General features: G+C 42.8%; 1 protein-coding gene across 3 annotated transcripts in view; it reads left to right on the plus strand.

Moving 5' to 3' along the window:
• Positions 1-12,760, plus strand: part of kcnt2a (potassium channel, subfamily T, member 2a) — a 712,068-nt gene extending 699,308 nt beyond the window's left edge. For all 3 annotated transcript variants that reach the window (XM_087990852.1, XM_087990853.1, XM_087990854.1), the window contains one exon: positions 619-12,760. In XM_087990852.1, coding sequence (XP_087846978.1) covers positions 619-736 — 118 coding nt within the window. In that variant the 3' untranslated portion in view covers positions 737-12,760. The remainder of the gene's footprint in view (positions 1-618) is intronic.
• The last annotated feature ends 3,980 nt before the right edge of the window (positions 12,761-16,740 follow it).

Consider the following 16,740-nt stretch of genomic DNA (forward strand, 5'->3'; position numbering starts at 1 on the left):
TCAGTTAAAGATTTTGGTATTCACAGAACACTTTTTAATCCAATAATTAAGGCAACGAATTACAAAATTTATTTTGAAAATGGCCTTTTGAAATGCTAGAATTCGGAAATTGAATTCTTTGAGCTTTGAGAAATGATTGCAAAGTCACTTGAACAAATTTATTAATGACTTCTTTGGATTTTTTCAGAATCTAATGAAGAGCTTATCCTAAGAGTTAAACATGATATAACTTCATCAAATTCATACTTTTACATGAAAGAAAGGAATTAAAGTCAGTTTTGTCTTCTCGTTACCATGGATTATAATGTTCCATAAAACATTGTCTCACAAAGTTTGGTTAATTTTAATGCAGATCAAATGAAGTTCTCAGTATATTGTTTCATATAATTAGGCATCATGAATAAGGAGGTGTGCATTATTAATAAACACTAGAATTAGTTTGTGTATGAACAGGAAATATTAAAGCAATATTTAACTTCTACTTGATATAAACCAAGTAGTTCAAATTTGATAGCTTTCTTCCTGTTTGAATATTTTTCTCAATCATTTTATTCCTAATCTGTTTTGTTCCTTGTCCCTTTTTCAATTAATCTTCTTATTTTTATTTTCTGCCTGCAGCTACCTGATCCGGCCTGATCCTTTGGCTTATGTCCCAAACAGTAAACCCAGTCTCAAGATCAGTGTCTGTAACAATAGTGGGGGTGGACAGGACACAAAGGATGACACACAGCTTTAAATAATCACTCGATGTTTTGCAGAAAAAATGTGTCAATGCAAGCATTCAACAAGAAGTATTACAGTTTTCAGCATCCCATTAGTAAATTGAATAAGAAACCAACAGGACTGTGTTAGGAAATTGCTGAAAACACTGTTCGCTATGACTAAATCAAATAAACAATGAATGACATAATGCTGAGCTGATCGATCTGACTCACCGCTAAAGTCAAAGAATGGTTTGAACAAGCTTGGAGCTTTTCGTCAATACCTAGCCTGTTATCATATCATCATGGGCCTGTTTCTTAAAATGTCAGTCATAACATTGAAAATGCACATAATAGAGAAGATACACAGTGAAATGAATTCCACTTACAGATGTCTGTCTATTGCAGGTTTATTAAAGACCAACAGCTAATTAGTCCTCAATTAATATACAGTGGTGATTTAACTCCATCAAAAGGGGGGAGAAAAGGGGTCAACCTGGAAGATGACATGCATGTGTTAACATGCATTAATACCAAAAGTTAATTTATAAGTAATTCCGCACATAAGAGTAAATTCAAATATTGAAAGATACAGATTTCCATAGTTTGGCCTTTCTGGTTTACATTTACCAAAACAATTTTACTTGATTTGATTAATGACAAAAGTATCTTAGACCAGTGAGCATCTAGGTCAAAACTCTTGTACTGAGTATTGGGGAGGGCAGGTTGAGATTTTTATACCTGTTCTAATTTCCCATCTCCTGTTCCCAGCTCGTTCCGCAGGCTCAGGCCTTGTTTGTAACAATGCTGGGATCTGCAAAGATCACAGTTGAATGTAACCACAGTATAATGGAGTCCAGAATCATTTATTAACACTGATAGAAGAGTTTTGAAGCTGTTGAAATGTTGAGTCTCTGTAATACAGCTTATCATTTTGCACCACACCCTCCCCCCATCATTACTGATTATGACACGAAGAATACAGTCACTAATTCTGAATACATTTTCAGTACATGCAAACAAGTAGAGGGCACCCAGTGAAATATGTTGCAAATTATGCTGATTAGTGTGAGCATTGGCAGATAAATTTTAGCCTTATGTGCTTGATTGAATATTGTTAGGACAGGGCCTATTTGTGTTTTTAAAGGGTACACCCTCGGAAAAGGATGACCTTTAGTTAAGCAGTTATCAAATACAGCTAAGAATTCAATTGAACATAAAACTAGCTGCATTTCATTGAAGTTATAGGGGGTAACGTAGGCTAGCTGAAATGGAATATTAGCTGTTTGCAATTTAATCTTCTTTAATATTTGTAGCAGAAATACTCTTGATCATGTTTCCCATTGAATAAACTTAAAATATGGTAATTTTTGGAAAGGAAATGGAAAGTTATAATATATATTATGGTATAAATATTAAGAAGGAAAACAGTTTTCTACAGCTTATGTGGCTGAGTGAGCAAAAGGTAACGTACCACTATGATACTGAGTCGTGTAGATCAGAACATCCCAGGCTCAATCCCTGACAGACAAATTGTTAAAACTTACTGATAGCTTCATGCATAAACAAATGGTGCAATACTGAACCAGTCAGACCTATAGACCTATGGTAAATAGTATATTAGCTGATCAGCATACAAAGTCATTTGAATAATGCAATTCACTACGTTGGTCCAAGATTAAAGAGGACAAATCAGCTATGAACCTTCTGCTGATGAATTGATCACTAATTCTGTTGGAAAATGCCAGTAGTTAGTGTCAGGTATATACAGGATTGGATTTGGATGTGATGCCCTCAGCAGTTGACTAAACTATTCATCATTCATGTTTAAGTTTATTCATTATGGATTGCCACTTACATAAGGAAACGTAGGGCCACTGTTAACCCTCGAACATTACCTGAGCAAGAGTGAATTATTTTAGAGGGTATGAGGGAAAACCTAATGCATTTTAACTGATTGTTTGACTTCAAGAATAAGCGAATTTCTTGTTGTTGTTAAATCCATTTTAACAGATGTTGGGTAGAATGTTCACTGTCAGGTTGGACCCACTTGGAAAGTGACAGTTTAAGAACACAGTATTGTTTATTTGTTTTCCCTCATTGACTTTTGAGTGTAGCTTTCACAACATATATACCTCCTACAAATTGTATTTTTGATAAATTCCTATCAGAAATACAAGGATAGCATATTCTATGATCATCAGGAAAACTGCTTATAAAATCCTGATGTTTCCACTAATCCATAAGCTTACAATGTGATTGCGTGCATCACACTGCAAAGGAAGATTTGTCACACAGAAGTATTACAATTTGACAACATACCCCACAAGAAGAAAGCAGTTGTAGGCTTACTTATCTTTGAAAACCAAAGGAACTTTAAAATGGGAGTTCAGCAGGGATTTGAATCATGTTTTTGTTGAAGGGAATATTGAACAAGATGAGCTAAAAACAGAGGCATTCAAAGTTTCATACATCTGTCCCCTGAAGGTGGTTGGCAGTTGTAGGGCCATGAGATGCTGGAAGATAGCTTGCTTGCACTGAATAATTTACAGGCCACAAAGTATGGCGATTGGCATCTATGTTTATAACAGTATGGGTGTCCTTTTGAGTCTAAAATAACAGTGCTTATGCTCATTCTTTTGATCTGATGGCATTGAGTTCCATTTTGACACAGGCTCTTTTGTGGGCACAGAGAATGTGCACAGCGCTGTGCCAGTTGGGAGGCTTGTTGTACCAACCTGCACTTTTGACATGGATTTGAAGGCAGCACAGCAATTTTCCATCCAAATGTATCAACTGGATGCTTTCCAATCAACCTGTTCAGAGATGTTATTACTTACTTCTGGAGGTGGTGGGACTTGACCCCAGACCTCCAGGCTCAGAGGTGAAGATTCTGCCCTTGCACCACAAGAACCCCACTCCAAATGCACCAACTAAGATAATCTCTGAACCTCACAGGGTTGAATATACAGTTAGCAGTAGAAAGGGCAAATCAACAGGGTTGAAAGGATGATAACTACTTTTAGGTTTGTTGCTGCTTAATTTCTACAGGTTAATCCTGAAACAGTTTGGTGATTTTTCACAGCTAGCAGAGAGACAAAAGTACAGTGCTATTATCACGAGATCAGTAATCCAGAAACCCAGGTAATGTTCTAGGATTGGGGTTGGAATCCCATTTCAGTTCATTAAAACAATAATCTGGAATTAGCAGTGTAATGATGATCATGTAACCACTATTGATTATTGTAAAAAACTCATTGGTTCACTAATGCATTTAGGGAAGGAAATCACAACTTTATTTGATCTTGCCCACATATAACTCCAGACCACAGCAATATGGTTAACTCTTCTCTGCTCTCTGAAATGACCAAACATGCCATTTAGATATATCAATGTCTAAAAAGTCTCAGAAAAGGAATGAAACCAGATGGACCACCTTAACTTGAGCTAGGTACCAGAAAAGACAATGCCAACACATTGAGGAGACATGCTATCATGTCATATGGGACTATCACCGTGCTAAGTGGAATAGATTTGAAACAGATCTAGAAAGTCAAAACTTACCCAAAAATGTGGAAAATTGTCTGTGTTCTGTACACAGAAAGCAGGACAAATTCAACACAAGCAATTACTACTTCAGTCTACTCTTGAGCATCAGTAAAGTGATGGAACATATCATGAACAGTGTTATGAAGCACCATAGCAATAACCCGCTCAGTGACACCTAGTTTGGGTTTTGCCAGTGCCACTCAGCTCCTGACCTCATTACACCCTTGGTTCAAATGTGGACAAAAGAGCAGAATTCCAGAGGAGAGGTGAGAGTGACAGCCCTTGACATCAAGGCTGCATTTGACCAAGTGCGGCATCAGGGAACCCTCGCAAATCAGTTGGAATCAGTGGAAAAACTCTCCTGTGGTTGGAGTCACACCTGGGGCAGACAGAAAGATAGTTGTGATTGTTAGGAGTCAGCCATCTCCAGCACATCTCTGCAGCAGTTCCTCATCGAACTGTCCTGGGCCTAAGCATCTTCAGCTGCTTCATCACTGACATTACATCCATCATAAGTTCAGAAGTGTGGATATTTGCCAATGGCTCCACAATGTTCAGCGCCAGTGTTCCCTCTAATTTTCAGCCTGGCTGCACCAGCCTCTGAGCTCCGTCCCTGGCAACAACTTCCAGAACCAGAAGTTAATGCCACAAGCAGCATGCCAATGCCAGTTGCCATGTGTGGAACATCACGCAGCTTAAAGGAAATGGTGTTCAGCGCCATTCACACCCTCTCAGACAGTGGGATACTCAGTCCATGTCCAAATGCAACAATGTATCAACAATATCCAGCATTAGGCTGACAAGTGGCAAGTAATATTCACAACAGCCAGGCATTGACCATATCAAACAACAGAGACTCTAGCCAACACCCAATGATGTTCAATTGCATGCCCCACTGTCAATGTCCTGGGGGTGACCAGAAACTGAATTGGACTAGTCACATAAATACTGTGACTATAAGAGCAAATCAGAAGCGAGCATTACTCACCTGCAGTAAGTAACTCTCCTCCTGACTCCCAAAGCCCATCTGCCATTTATGAGGCAAGAGCCAGGAGTATGATGTGATCCTGTCCACTTGCCTGGAGGAGTACAGTTCCAACATTACTTGAGAAGCTTGAAACCATCCAGAACAAATCAACCCCACTCGATTGGCACTACATCCACAAATATCCAAGGGTGGAATTGAACCCCTGCCCTGTGAGGCAATAGTGCTAACCATTGTGCCACATGCCACCCTATGGTAAGAGAGTATCCCTAGTAAGAGCTATCCCTTCATAATGGTGAAGGTATGCAATACACCACGATGATTATACTCTCAGAGAATTATTGTACAGGTCCTCTGGTACAGACCATGTAGTAGAACCATCCCAAGTGTCTGCTTGATCACATCTTTTGTGACAGCATGGCTTGCATGCCGCCATCCTTGTACCAAGTGGTCAATAGATACTCTTGTCACCTAGCAACCACCCTCTGATTTTATCACAGTAGCTCAAGTACAGATGGCACAGCAGATTGACACAGAATGAAGGTGTGATGAATGGAGCCAGTGAGATGCATTAAGCAGAGTCTCAAACAGCTGCACTTGGAAGTGGTTGAGCCTTCCAGGCTGGTGGTACATATTTGAATTCCCATACAGCAACCACAATGCTAATTGTATGCAGTCAGTGGCACCACGGGGCTATATCACTAATATGACAGTGTGCACAGACCCCTCTCAATTTCTTTCTGGCAAGAGAGAACGAAATGCATTCAGCTCTCTTGGAATACAGAGACTCAGAGACCTCCCTTATGTAACAGTCAATAGCAACTGGATAAGTTGTGCTGGTACCATTCACTTCAGCCGAAGCAGAGCCAGACGCCATGAAAGTCCATGTCAATGGTCACCTTCAGTTCACCTTCAGTTCACCTTCAGTCCTTCATGGACAGCTTGGACGGAGAATGCAGCAGTTGTCTAAATTTCAATGAGTATCAGCTTGGTGAAGCAGGGATACTGTTCACTGTTGAGGTTAAGATATAGATTAGATTCCCTTCAGTATGGTAACAGGCCCTTCGCCCCAACAAGTCCACACTGAGCCTCTGAAGAGTAACCCATTCAGACCCATTCCCCTACCCTATATTTACCCCTGATTAATGCACTTAACACTATGGGCAATTCAGCATGACCAGTTCACCTGACCTGCACAAGATCCTAAGCAGAAGTAGCCTCCAAGTGGAAATGTGTCTCCCCACTCCTCTTCAGACAGCTTATGTGTCACCTCTCCAAGGTAACAAGAAGCATATAGCCTATTGCACCCGTTTCTGGGACAGAACCATCTAATCAGAACTCTTGAAAAAAGAACCAACACATTCAGCATGTGCTGCATCATTACCGATACAAATCACCAGGTTTAATTTTTTGATAGTTCAGGGAAAAGTGGGAGTTGCAATTGATGACTACCTAAGAGCCGTTTCCTGCCCAGAGTCAATTTTTAAGCTGAGAAAAGTTGTTTGAGGGCAGAGGAAAGCCAAATGACCTACCTGAGGCCTGGCAAAGGAAATGGGATAAGGGATGCTCCAATAATGACTTTCTTTCAGCATCAGCTCCCACCTTACTTTACCCCAGCCTCTCTATCACAATCCTGTGGCTCTTCCAATCCCCCTTCAAGCCTCACCTCCTCTCACTACTCTGAAGATCCCACATTTACTGAACCATCAACACTAGAACTTAGGACACACAATTTTGCCATTTTGAGATGACCTCCGTGACTGGGGCTGTTAGATGTTGACAAAGTCATTGCCACCACCATCGGAAGAGCTCTCTGCCTTGTCTTGCATGTCAGTCAGCTAATTGAGATCTGATTGGCCAGGTTGAGGCCTACACTTCAGGGAATCCAACTGCAAGAATGTAGGTGTCTCTCATTTTCTTTTGATTTTTGAAGGTTGATGGTCTTGGGGAGAGGGGGTGCAGGGAGGAAGTCATCAGAGGCAAGAGAAGAGAGGTGACTTCTGAGTCTCCAGATTGGGCCAAAAGGAGGCATCCGCTGCAAACCCAACAGAGAGGTTGCCCTGGTTACCGAGTTGAGAAGCCACCCACTTTTGTCACCTGGGAAGATAGGTAATCAAGTAGATGGTCAGCTGATTCCCTGAAATGGCCATGAATTGAGGAGTTGCAAACACTGCCCATGGACATTCTAGCCCAGTGCTTAATTGCTGAGGCAATGGCAAGTTAAGTATCTGTCCAGCATCTACTCAACCAGTTATCTCTCCTTCTCACCACCTCCAGAGAGATGTAAACTGCACCATTCGACTCAGGAGCTTGCTTGTCATTCTCTCCGCTGGAGTTGCTGAGGCAGGAGAGCTTCCAGTCAATGTAATTGGACAGCAGCTCTCTGAGCTCCGACCCCCTCACAGTTGAGAGCCAGATGTCGCTTCCCAGCCTTGGAGTGTTAAAGGACTGCTGGGCAATCTGTAATGGGGCTGTAATGCTTCCCTGTAGAAGGTTCGGGTTGCGGGCTGGGAACCCCATTCCCCACTCCCCCATGTGGAAATCCTATCCAGGGTCATAGAATCCCTACAGTGTGGAAACAGGCACTTTGCCCCAAAAAGTCCACACCAACCCTTCGAAGAGCAACCCGCCCATTCCCGTAACCTACATTTATCTCTGACTAATGCACCTACCCTATACATCCCTGAACTCTATGGGCAATTTAGCACAGCCCATTCACCTAACCTGCACATCTTTGGATTGTGGGAGGAAACCCACACCGACACGGGGAGAATATGCAAACTCTACGTATACAGTCACCTGAAGCGGGAATTGAACCCAGGTCCCTGGCGCTGTCAGGCAACTGTGCTAATCACTGAGCTGCCATACCACCCATGGCAGCAGAACCTGAGTGAGATCTTATACGCCAGAGAGTATTACCATGGCCTCTCGCCTGACTGCAGTCCATCAGTCTCTCACAATGTGCAGATCTCAACTCTCATCTCACTTCTAAAGGAGGCGTTGTCTCATTATCTGTTCTGGTGGTGGCTGAGTGCGCGAGATTGTGATCCTTCTTTGCTATCTTCCTGTCCTTGTGCATCTTGGTCTTCCACCCCCTGCCTGGCCCCATTACAGCTGCAGAATATCTGAAAAGAAAAGGCACAAAGGCAGGTCGATGCTGTGAAGAGTTGATGCAAAAGCTAGTCTCTGCAGCATGTTATCAGGTGAGTGTGTGGAATGAGGGGCCAGTGTGATGCGAGGGGGAGGATTAGGAATGAGCCTACATTGTCATTGGTTCCCCTCTCCTGCGGTCCCGCCAAAGTTAGTGAGCACTATCTCCTCAACAAGATAAGGACATGAAGCCGTGCCTGTCCCCTGCAGCTTAATAGCTTCTGCTTGTGGGTAACAAGCCACCTTGTTGTGCAGAAGAAAGGATCAGTGAATGTGGCACATTGTTCTTGGCTACGGTGACTGTCAGTGTCCAATAGCAGACAGTGTGTCAAATACTGTGTGTGGAAAATCCTGAGGATGAAGGTGAAGTGAAGCTTTAATGCAAGATGTGGTTGGTATTGATAGGATTTATTGGTAGGTGAGTGGAGTTGGAGTGTTGGAGGTTGCGTTTCTGAGATGAAGGGTTCACTGGGTAAGATATGACATTTGAAGATGCATTAGTGATCCAATGAACTCATTTTAATGACACTGCATCCAGTTTAGAGTCATGAAGTCATAGAGATGTACAGGACGGAAACAGATCCTTTGGTCCACCCCAATCTACTCCCACCTGCCAGCATCCGGCCCATATCCCTCCAAACCCTTCCTATTCATATATCCATCCAAATGCCTCTTAAATGTTGCAATTGTACTAGCCTCCACCACTTCCTCTGGCAGCTCATTCCATACACGTACCACTCTCTGTGTGAAAAGGTTGCCCCTTAGGTCTCTTTTATATTTTCCCCTCTTACCCTAAACCTATGCCCTCTAATTCTGGACTCCCCATCACCAAGGAAAGACCTTGTCTATTTACCCTCCATGCCCCTGATGATTTTATGAGTCTCTATAAGGTCACTCCTCAGCCTCTGACGCTCCAGAGAAAACAGCTCCAGCCTATTCATCCTTTCCCTAAATTCAAATCCTCCAATACTGGCAACATCCTAGTAAATCTTTTTTGAACCCTTTCAAGTTTCACAACTTCTTCCGATAGGAAGGAGACCAGAATTGCACGCAATATTCCAAAAGTGGCCTAAGCAATGTCCTGTACAGCCACAACATGACCTCCCAACTCCTGTACTCAATACTCTGACCGATAAAGGAAAGCATACCAACGTCTTCTTCATTATCCTATCTACCAGCGACTCCACTTTCAAGGAGCTATGAACCTGCACTCCAAGATCTCTTTGTTCAGCAACACTCCCTAGGACCTTACCATTAAGTGTATAAGTCCTGCTAAGATTTGCTTCCCAAAATGCAGCACCTTGCATTTATCTGAATTAAACTCCATCTGCCACTTCTCAGCACATTGGCCCATCTGGTCCAGATCCTGTTGTAATCTGAGGTAACCCTCTTCACTGTCGTCTACACCTCCAATTTTGGTGTCATCTGCAAACTTACTAACTGTACCTCTTATACTCGCATCCAAATCATTTATATAAATGACGAAAAAGTAGTGGATGCAGTACCAATCCTTGTGTCACTCCACTGGTCACAGGCCTCCAGTCTGAAAAACAACCCTCTACCACCACCTTCTGTTTTCTACCTTTGAGCCAGTTCTGTATCCAAATGGCTAGTTCTCCCTGTATTCCATGAGATCTAACCTTGCTAATCAGTCTCCCACGGAGAACCTTGTTGAACGTCTTACTGAAGTCCATATAGGTCATATCTACTGCTGTGCCCTCATCAATCCTCTTTGTTACTTCTTCAAAAAACTCAATTAAGTTTGTGAGACATGGTTTCCCACGCACAAAGCCATGTTGACTATCCCTAATAAGTTCTTGCCTTTCCAAATACATGTACATCCTGTTCCTCAGGATTCCCTCCAACAACTTGCCCACCACTGACGTCAGGCTCACTGGACTATAGTTCCTTGGCTTGTCCTTACCACCCTTCTTAAACAGTGGCACCACGTTAGCCAACCTCCCATCTTCCGGCACCTCACCTGTGACTATCAGTGATACAAATATCTCAGTAAGAAGCCCTGCAATCACTTCTCTAGCTTCCCACAGAGTTCTCGGGTACACCTGATCAGATCCTGGGGATTTATCCACTTTTATGCGTTTCAAGACATCCAGCACTTCCACCTCTGTAACCTGGACATTTTTCAAGAAGTTGTCCTTCATGTATTTGTAAAAATCCTTTGGATTCTCCTTAACCTTGTTTTCCAAAGCTATCTCATATCCCCTTTTTGCCGTCCTGAGTTCCCTCTTAAGTATACTCCTACTGCCTTTATAACTCTTCTAAGGATTCACTTGATCTATCCTGTCTATAACTGACATATGCTTCCTTCTTTCTTGAAGTTAGCCTCTTGGCTCTGATCAGCTGGCCCCACTGGCTTACACAGTTGGCTGGGGGTGGGGGTGGGGGCGGTTTGTCCTGGCACTTGTGTGTAGGTGACATCTCTTCATCTCCTTCCAGTGCTATATTGAAAAAGCAGACAACTGGCAATCTGCTGTCTTGTGCTGTAATTCAGTGTTTCACTTACTCAAACTCTCTTCTGCAACAAGTTCTCATCCCTGCTCCAACCAGGACACCTTTAAGAAATGCAGGCTGGCTCTTTTTTCTCCTGCCCTTTCTTGGGATGTGGGCATTGCTGAAAAATTCCAGATAGGCTAGACTTGATAAGGACTGCAGATTCCCACCTCCAAAGAACATCAGTGAGGCAAATAGGTTTTTATGAAAACCTGACACTTTCAATGATCACCATTACTTTTATTGCAGATTCATTTGGCTGACTGTATGCAAGTCCCTGGCTACCATAGTGGCATTTTAATACTGGTCTGCCATAGAATAATGTTAAATAGTGCTATTTTGTGTTCCCTTGTTAGGTGTGATGCTACATAATAACACAATTCATGCTATCCATTGCAATAATTTAAATGAGTGAGCATCACAAAGTTTGCATGTTGCCTGCAATAAAAGCAAGAGTGCAGGTCAACCCAATGCCTACAGCCAATTTCTGATCTTATCAAATTTTGGGGCCTTTATCTCATTATTCTAAAGCTCAACCCAATTGAAAACATATATTGAAACCAAAACACATTCATCAGTGCATACTGGAGGTGATTTAAACCTTGTAGAAGCTTCAATGCAGTGCTAAGACTTTGTGACATACCACAAATTTAAGGCCATTCATCCTGAACGTTTCCCAAATGTGTGCCACCAAATGAATAAGAATTTAACATGTTGCATATGACTCGAGTGAAACATGAGATTGAGGGAAAGGAATTCGTGTAACGTACAAGGGCAGACAAAAGGAACTAGCTAAGCCAATTGCATCCAATCCTTTTGCAGTATCATTGGAGATTCAATAGCACTTGAATATGATTTGGGCCATTTAAAGTCTTCCCAATAAATACTAGTTGCTTGTGGAGAAGGACTATAAGGAATGCACTATGACCTTCAGATGGGAATGTAACTAGACATATGTTTGAAATAAGGTAAAAACAATGACTGCAGATGCTGGAAACCAGATTCTGGATTAGTGGTGCCAGAAGAGCACAGCAGTTTAGGCAGCATCCAAGGAGCAGCGAAATCTGCTCCTTGGATGCTGCCTGAACTGCTGTGCTCTTCCAGCACAACTAATCCAGAATATGTTTGAAATAGCACAGGATACATTCAAATTCTCATTCCTTGTGCTTTGAAATAGCTGCAGAAACTAAAGAAACATAATTAGTGCTCCCACAAGCATTGATGGGCAATTGTGACCCGAAAGCATATACGTTAAGTGGGAGCACTGTGCAATCAACACACAACAAAAAGAATTCACTAGCCTTTTGGACAAGTGGCCTTCTGAATGTCATTTTAATTTGCTTTAGTTTTGCACATCTGTTTTGATTTTCAACCCATTTCTTCAGCTTTTTAAGTCAGTTTGAAAGTCCTAAATCTACATCACAAGGTACAGATTGTGATTGACCTCTATAATGTACTCAAGATGACCATTCTTGAAATAGTTTAAATAAATTTAGGCTCTGTCAAAGTATCTTTCAAGGGCCAATAATTCAAGATGTTATTTGGAATGCTGTTTTATAGTCTTATGAAGGAATTTAAAGGTTAATGCAACATTGGTGTCTAAAATAAACTGTACAGTCTCAATTATGATATAATATTTTGATACATGTCTGCAATCTGTCAATTTTTTTTGGTCTTTTTATTGTGAAACATTGATTTGTTGAGAAGATATTCAATTTGCCAAATGTAGAATTTTTAACTGTTTTGATTTGCAACGGACTGCAATTTTATACTGCACGTGTCTGTCACATATTGCACCTTTTACTGTATTTGTTTGTTATACTGGTTTATCAAAGTTTTTTTGCCATTAAAATTCAAAACTGATGACATATATGATGAGCTTAATGGTTACTTATTGAAACCTTAGAAAATGTGGATTAGGCAGGTACTGGGGTCTGAGATATACCCTAGGCTTCAGCACCACAATGGTGGGACCCTTGGCTGTCTCGAACCTGCATTTGCCCACAGATCTGAGCATAGAATTGCAAAGCATCGGTTTTGTGACAGTCACACTGGCCAAGTCAAATCTAATTGCAGTATGAATGCTGTTGAGCCCTCAGTGCAATATTAAGAGGACTGCATTATAGTAATTGCTGTTAAAACAAAGCTAGCTCTGGGGTTTCAGGTATATGTTAAAGATTACATTGATAGAAGTATTCTGTAGGCTGGACCTATGTTACCACAAAGAGGCTACTTATTAGATTGTCGCTTGACAGACCTACTGTTCACAAAATACCACAGTATTTACTTACATATTGGTCATAATTATAATTCAAAGTAATTCAACATGGTGCTATAAGTGACATCTTGAAAGAAGTGATCGGAGATTTTATAAATGCGCCTGTCTAGAATTTCAATATACAACCATGTCCAATTCACTCTCATTGTTCAGAACACCTACACATAAGCAGAATGCTCAAATCCTAAACTCTGATTAATTATTCTCTGAATGCCTCCCAAGTATCCACTTAAAATGTTCATCACACCAAGTATTGCAAAGGTCATCCAGCCCCATGCTACACCTTGAAACAGTAGGTCATTTATAGAACTAATTATGTATAGATAAATTATCATCCTGTTTTAAATAACTCCTGTTGTTTTGGTCTGATTGGGTTGTTTAATAAGTAAGTAGGCAAGAGTGCTGTGTTTAAAAGGTTTGTCGATTTGCTTCATCGGCAGTTTATAGAAATCAAGATCCAAGCACTATTTTGACTCAAACGCAACAGCCCAGTTTTAGTGCTCTGTACTTAGTGAGGTCATTGCTGGCAACAGGCTACAATTGGGTTTGGAAACTTCCCAGACCGATAAATATATTACACTCAGGTATGTCAGGCCTAAAGCACAGAAACAAGCCATTTAAGTGAACTGATATACACTAGCAATCCCACTCCACATGCTCCTCTCTTCTTCATGTAATCAATCCTATCGGCTCATCTTTCACCTTTTCCTGCATTTGGTTATTTAGTTGCCCTTTAAGTCCTCTGTGCTTACTGTCTCAACTGTTCGCTGCAGTATTGTATTTAAGATTTCAACCACTCTAAGCAAAGGCGATTTCTCCTGAATTCCCTATTGAAATTAATAGTAACAGCTTTATATTTAAGTCCACAACAAAGGTTAGGGCGTGCAACATTGTGCTCAAATAGCTGAACAGAAAGTAAATTGGCTGGAACAGGAGAGAAAATATTTCAAAAAGTAGAAAATAGAGAGTCGGCATAAACAATACTTATTCAGACTGGAGAAACATAAGAGGAAGATTTTCCACAAGGATCATTTCATTCTTAATAAGTTAAGGATTTGCATTGAGAAACAAATCATGTAATTGTTCATTTAAATCATTAAATTCAATAACAAAACATTGCAGATTGTATTCAAACTATGGTATACAATTTAGAGTTATGAAAACAAGTTATCAAAAGCACCAAACACAGGTTGGCAAAGCAATTAGAAACTTAGGAGCAGGACAGACTATTCAGTCTGCTCTGTATTTCAGGCGGAAGTGGGTGCTGCAGATGCTGGAGATTAAATTCAAGATCAGAGTGGTGCTGGAAAAGCACAGCAGGTTCAGGCAGCATCTGGGGAGCAGGAAAATTGACATTTCGGGCAAAAGCCCTTCATCAGGAATGAGACTTGGAGTCCCGGGGGTGGAGAGATAAATGGGAGGGGGGTGAGGTTAGGGAGAAGGTAGCTGAAAGTGCAACAGGTGGATGGAGGTGGGGGTAAAGTTGATAGGTCGGAGAGGAGGGTGGTGCAGATAAGTGGGAAGGAAGATGGATAAATGGGACAGGTCATGAGGATGATGCTAAGCTGGAAGATTGGAATGAGGATAAGGTGAGGGGAGGGGAAATGAGGAAACTGGTGAAGTTCACATTGATGCCATGGGGTTGAAGGGTTTAAAAACGGAAGATGAGGCATTCTTCCTCCAGGTGTCGGATGGTAAAGGAATGGCGATGGAGGAGGCCCCCACTCCCAGCTCCAGCTCTATACCAGGTCCTAGCTCCCAGCTCTGCCAAGTTTTCACCATCCCCTCCAGTCCTCCCAATATCCTCAGGATGAACGATCAGTCCTCAGCAAAGGCCTTACCTTAATCCCCCTCCTTCCACGCATCAACAAATTCAGTGCGCATTATGACATCGAACACTTCTTCCGCCGCCTCCACCTCCGAGTTTACTTTCTCCATCAAGTAAGCTTCCCACCTCCAACACACCCCGTGCCAGTTTTTTTACCTGCCCTCAACCTCTCCATTTCCAACTGTTGCCGAGACATTAACCATCTCAACCTGCCCACCCATCTCCCCCACTCCAATCTCTCACCTTCACAATGCGCAGCCCTCCACTCCCTTTGCTCCAACCCAACCTCGCCATCAAACCAGCGGGTGCACTGGTAGTTGGGGTGCACTGACCTCTACACTGCTGAAGCTAGGTGCCAACTTGAAGACACCTCCTCTACTGCCCCCTCGACCATGACCTTATGCCCCATCACCAAGCCATCATCTCCTAGACCATACACAACCTCATCACCTCAGGAGATCTCTCACCTACAGCTTCCAACTCGTAGCTTGGGAACCCCGCAACACCCGGTTCTACCTCCTACCCAAGATCCACAAGCCTGACTATCTCGAAAAACCCATCATCTCAGCCTACTCCTGCCCCACTGAATTTATCTCCACCTACCTCGATACTGTCCAATCCCCCCTGGTCCTGAAACTCCCCATATATGTTTGGGACACCACCCATGCCCTCCACCTCCTCCAAAACATCTGTTTCCCTGGCCCCCAAAGCCTCATCTTCACCATGGACAACCAGTCCCTCTACACCTCCATCTGCCATGACCAGAGCCTCAAAGCTCTCCTTTTCTTCCTCTCCCGACGTCCCACCAGTACCCTTCCACTGACACTCTTATTCGTTTGGCTGCACTGCTCCTCACCCTCAACAACTTCTCCTTCGAATCCTCCCACTTCCTCCAGATGAAAGGGGTAGCCATGGGCACACAGATGGGCCCCAGCTATGCCTGTCTCTTTGTTGGCTACGTAGAACATTCCATCTTCTGGAGTTACACTGGCACCACTCCCCACCTCTTCTTCCGCTACATTGATGACTGCATCGGTGCCACCTCGTGTTCCCGCGAGGAGGTTGAACACTTCATCAACTTCACCAACACATTCCACCCCGACCTTAAATTCCCCTGGACCATCTCTGACACTTCCCTCCCCTTCCTGGACCTCTCCATTTACATCAACAATAACCGACTCAACACTGATGTTTTCTACAAACTCACCGACTCCCACAGCTACCTGGATTACACCTCATCCCACTCTACCTCCTGCAAAAATGCTATCCCTTATTCCCAATTCCTCTGCCTCCGCCGAATCTGCTCCCAGGAGGACCAGTTCCACCACAGAACACACAAGATGGCCTCCTTCTTTAAAGACCGAAATTTCCCCTCCCACATTGTTGAAGATGCCCTCCAAAGCATCTCATCCACATCCTGCACCTCTGCCCTCAAACCTAACTCCTCCAACCGCAACAAGGACAGAACACCCCTAGTCCTCACCTTCCACCCACCAACCTCCTCATAAATCGCATCAACCGCTGACATTTCTGCCACCTACAAACAGACCCCACCACAAGGGATATATTTCCCTCCCCATCCCCATCTGCTTTCCGTAAAGACTGTTCCCTCTGTGACTACCTGGTCAGGTCCACGCCCCCTAATAACCCACCCTTCCCTCCCAGCACCTTCCCCTGCCACCACAGGAATTGCAAAACCTATAACCAAACCCTCCCACCCCCCACCCCCACACCCAAC

This window comes from Chiloscyllium plagiosum, unplaced genomic scaffold (assembly GCF_037043375.1).
Source record: "Chiloscyllium plagiosum isolate Xiang-an unplaced genomic scaffold, Cpla_swu_hap1 HiC_scaffold_9, whole genome shotgun sequence".
Classification (NCBI taxonomy): domain Eukaryota; kingdom Metazoa; phylum Chordata; class Chondrichthyes; order Orectolobiformes; family Hemiscylliidae; genus Chiloscyllium; species Chiloscyllium plagiosum.